Source organism: Hyalella azteca, unplaced genomic scaffold, assembly GCF_000764305.2.
Source record: "Hyalella azteca isolate HAZT.00-mixed unplaced genomic scaffold, Hazt_2.0.2 contig3387, whole genome shotgun sequence".
In the NCBI taxonomy this organism is placed as follows: domain Eukaryota; kingdom Metazoa; phylum Arthropoda; class Malacostraca; order Amphipoda; family Hyalellidae; genus Hyalella; species Hyalella azteca.
In genome coordinates, this window is record NW_025933637.1 from 95,135 (window position 1) to 99,326 (window position 4,192).

At 39.4% G+C, this 4,192-nt stretch overlaps 1 protein-coding gene across 1 annotated transcript; it reads right to left on the reverse strand.

Annotated features, from left to right (window-relative positions):
- Positions 1-2,768: 2,768 nt before the first annotated feature.
- On the reverse strand, positions 2,769-4,179 carry LOC108670252 (arylsulfatase A). The gene is made up of 5 exons (XM_047879601.1): positions 4,054-4,179; positions 3,713-3,845; positions 3,425-3,591; positions 3,021-3,145; positions 2,769-2,881 (listed from the first exon to the last, which is right to left on the reverse strand). Exons 1-5 carry the CDS (start codon positions 4,134-4,136, stop codon positions 2,769-2,771), a joined length of 621 nt encoding a protein of 206 aa, XP_047735557.1. The 5' UTR covers positions 4,137-4,179.
- Between the last annotated feature and the right edge of the window lie 13 nt (positions 4,180-4,192).

Genomic DNA, 4,192 nt, shown 5'->3' on the forward strand with positions numbered 1-4,192 from the left:
TCTGACTTGATCAGGCTGACACCTGGCAATGATTTTTGCCAAGGCCAGGCAAGGGTTTTGTTGCAGTGATCATCTGATTAGGAGATGACTAACAGAACGTAATCAAATGAGTGACAGAGGGACGACCCCTGCCAGCAGATCCAGAGATAAGGATGAATAATGTCAATAAATTTCATTGCAGACAGCCTCAAATTACTTTTTTACTGTTGTTCGAAGTTTTACTGTTCTCAGTTTACCGTTCTCAGAATCGTGCCTGAAACGATGGTTTCAGACGCTACTTCACTCACGACTCACTTTTCTGATTTCAATCATAATTAAACAACATATATTCTTATAATGAACTCACCAGCCTTCATTCCAGCTTGAGATTGAAAGGAACTCTGCTGAAAATATTCGTTAGTATTTATTTAGCACCAGCCTANAGCGGGCGCTACCGCTACCGCTACACCCACTAGATTGTAGCGAACGCTACCGCTACCGCTACAGTAAAATGTAGCGCCGCTACATTAGCCGCTACAACGGCAAAAATTATTGGAAATCTCTAAATATTTATTGTTCTGCTATTGGAATTTACTCAGAAACATTTAATGATAATAAAACATTTTCAAAACATATCAATGCAACTTTATTGCAATTAACCTAAAAGAACTAGTCCGGGTTAGATAGAGCAAATAAAAGTTACAGTTATTTTTATGTTTAACCTTCCCTACATGGATGTCTACTTTAATCTACCAAAGCTTCCACATATACATATAAAAATCAGTCTTTTATTTGTATATATATGTGGATTATTTTTTGAGATTGGTAGATTAAAGTAGACATCCATGTGAGGAAGGTAAAAGATAAAAATAACTGTGTAAAAATAACTGTAAGCAAACTGAAGCATGGAAAAATACCTGTAAGTGGTAACTGGTAACAACTTAACAAGTAACAAGTAACAACTAACATGTTGACACTATAGTAACAGGCTGAGGTTGACATCATTACACCGAAGTCTTTCGTACAGTTTTATTCTGTAATTTATATTATGTATGTATCATGCTGGTTTTTAAATAATATTTAATACTATTAAATAAAATATAAAGGCTTTATCTATAAATGTAGCGGTAGCGCTGTAGCGGCAAAACCTCGTATCGCAGCTTAAATATGTAGCGGGAGCTACCGCTACCGCTACATTGCTACCGCTACTGAAAATGTAGCGGCCGCTACATGTAGCGCGCTACTGCCCACTTCTGATTATTTGATATTATACTCGAATTAGCTTTTAGTATCGCGTTTCTTGAAAGATTATTGGAGCGAATAGGTAGGGCAGAAATGGAAGAAATTTACAAAGCAATACTCAAAGATTTTAAAAATAGATACCTCCATCAATAGAGTGGCCCAGTAGTTAAAGTTCAGAGTACCAGGATTGGAACAGAGAACGCGGGTTCGATCCCAGATCCATGCGCCAGTTTCTGGTCAGAATCGGCGAGGAGGCCCGGCGGTTAAGCAAAGTAGAATTGTAGCAGTGAGTTGCGAGTTCGAGACCGCAAAATGCTGTGAATGTTCTGTGATGTTAAGAATCGGCGACTAAATGCTGAAACCGCTATTATATTATTATTATTATTATTAATACGGTACTGCAAACGATTTACATTCAACGATTAAAGAAAATAAATGAAGAGACCAGTTTGAATGATAAATGAATGAAAAAAAAACAAGAAATAAAATTAGGTTGCTTAGGTTTTGGAAGCTTTGGTTTTGGAAATGGAATGGTGGGAATGATCTGAGCAACGAGTCATCAAATGAACTGAGTTCTTTTTATTGCCAAAAGAGAGCAACATAAAGTCCATCATGCATAAATACGTATTCTAGGTTTTAATATTTCGAAAATATAAAAATTCGATACCCACGTATAATTCATTTTTAACTAAGGAAAGTTAGGTCAACGATTGCATTATCGTTAAACGAATGTCACTTATGAAATTAAATGCAGTTTAAAAATAGCATTTTCTGTATTAGTTCGTTGAAGCATTTTTCATTTTGTTGAACTGTTGAAAGGATAGCGAAACAGGAAAATAGCTTACATCACATCTAATATATTTAGCAAAACAGACACAAATTAAGGAAATAACACAAAAGAGAAGTTTTTTGGGGAAACCCGGGAAAGGTAATGAAGAAATGGTGCCTTTGATAACTAAATCATTCGTACGCACATCATACACTTTCATCTTTGGAAAACAATTTTGGTGGTAAAAATGAGCCCGACTGGCTGTCATTAAAACAGATTATTCACATCTCAGTACGTGAAGGTGTCACCCACAGTCTCGTCTTCTAAAAAAGTCAGGCTACTTCATTTGCCTTCATCAATTATTTCATGAATACGACCAGAAAATTTCTCCATCATTTGTCTGGGCAGTCGCAACACGAGGGATATGGATTGCAGAGACGGTCGGTGCAGCATGGTTGTGATCGTTCTTCGTGGTCCTGCGTGGCTGAAGTCATCCAAGTCATGTCAGCCATGTGCTGAGTGCGCCACGCAGTCAAATTCATCAATAAAGATCTGAAAACGTATCTTCTGTTTATCTGATCAAAAATTTTCCTGAATTGATACCATTCAAAACAGTGAGCTCACCAGTAGAATAAAATTTATGTACACCTATATCAAAATGTTTGTAAGAAGATCATTAATTACAGGATCTACCTATCGAATATCTCGAACAATCCCGTGTTATCTTGTTGCTGCAACATTCAAGTCAAATTTCATCGATCATTTGCCGCAACAACATTTAAAAGTCTGAGGCGTCGAAGCCGTCGAGCTTGAGGCCGCTGGTGTCAGCGCCGGTGAGCGCAGCGATGGTCGGCAGAACTTCTAGCGAGCTCAGCAACTCGTTCGTACGACCTTAATCAGATCAGATTTATGGAAAACAATATTTTCACAAGAAGTTTAATGGGGAACACTATACTTCAGGAAAAAATTGGGCAGGTTTAAGTAAAAAGCTTTAAGCTAGGCGTAAGTTAACATGGCAACCGCAACTAACTGGGAACGATGTGCCCCGGCCACCTGACGAAGGCGGGAACCCTCACGCCGCCTTCCCACGTCGTGCCCTTGCCGCACCGCAGCGCTCCTGCGCAGCCTCCTCGTTCCCGACGCAGCAAACTCGGCCTAAAATAAAACATTAATTAATTCGAAATGGATTGAGCAAATTACAAACTACACGAAAAATGAACCATTTATTATCAATTTAATAAGCATAATAATCATAAAATATATATATCTGATATATTTTGATTAAGATGACGGGTCCATAACCTTTCTTAACAAGACTCACATTTCGTCCATGGATGATTTCTAAACGATATTTTAATCTAATGCAAGTCCCAACAATTGATACTACAAAGAAACTTTATCGGCAACTCAAATAACACTACCCTATAAGCACACCCATTGTCAGAGAGGAACCACACGACGGTGTTGTCGGCGAGGTCGAGCGCGTCGAGTGTCTGCAGGATGGTGTCGATGGAGTGGTCGAGCTCCAGGAGAGCGTCGCCGAAAATCCCTCGCGCGGATTCCTCATCAATCTCCGCTGAAGAAAATTGGGGATGGTGCACCTGAAAACAATGAAAGTTAAACTAACAATGACTAAAAGGAGGACTGAGGTTGTATAACTGAGGTTTAGGGGCTAAGATGCTCATTTACAGAACAAATGACGCGATAAAAAATGTAACGCACGTGCATAAAGGGCATGTAGAGGAAGAATGAAGTGCCGTCTCTGGCGTTGGATTCCAAAAATTGCGTGGCTTTTGATAAAAGTTTGCCAGCAAGAGAAGGCAGTGGCGTGGGCTGTTCCATGATCGTTGTGTTGCTGGGAAAATTTAGAGAAAAAACTGATGTAGTCCCTCAACTAAATCAGGTGCCAGAGAAAAAATCATAGGACACATTTTTAAGTATGGCTGGGCAAATTGATATTGTCCCTTGTCCATTCCACTTATAAAAAAGCTACGAAATATTCAACAATTAGAACAATATCACCCCTTACTTCGTTAATCACAAGTTTAAAAGAGTGCACCTACATATATAGAGGACACGATACGTGTCCACTCCAGCACATATCGTAACAAGGCTTGTCAGGGAAGCAGACGTAGCAGGGGCACATGTCGTGGCTGTAGGGAACTCCCAGGTAGTCGTCGAAGCCGTGGTGCGCGGGCAGAT

Bases quoted from the DNA above. Each gene is read 5' to 3' on its own strand.
- LOC108670252 (XM_047879601.1), bottom strand. From the start codon at position 4,136: ATGTGCCCCTGCTACGTCTGCTTCCCTGACAAGCCTTGTTACGATATG. The intron at 3,846-4,053 runs GTAGGTGCACTC...AAATTTTCCCAG, and splicing joins GTATCGTGTCCTCTATATAT to CAACACAACGATCATGGAAC. The intron at 3,146-3,424 runs GTGTGCTTATAG...GTTTTATTTTAG, and splicing joins TGGTTCCTCTCTGACAATGG to GCCGAGTTTGCTGCGTCGGG.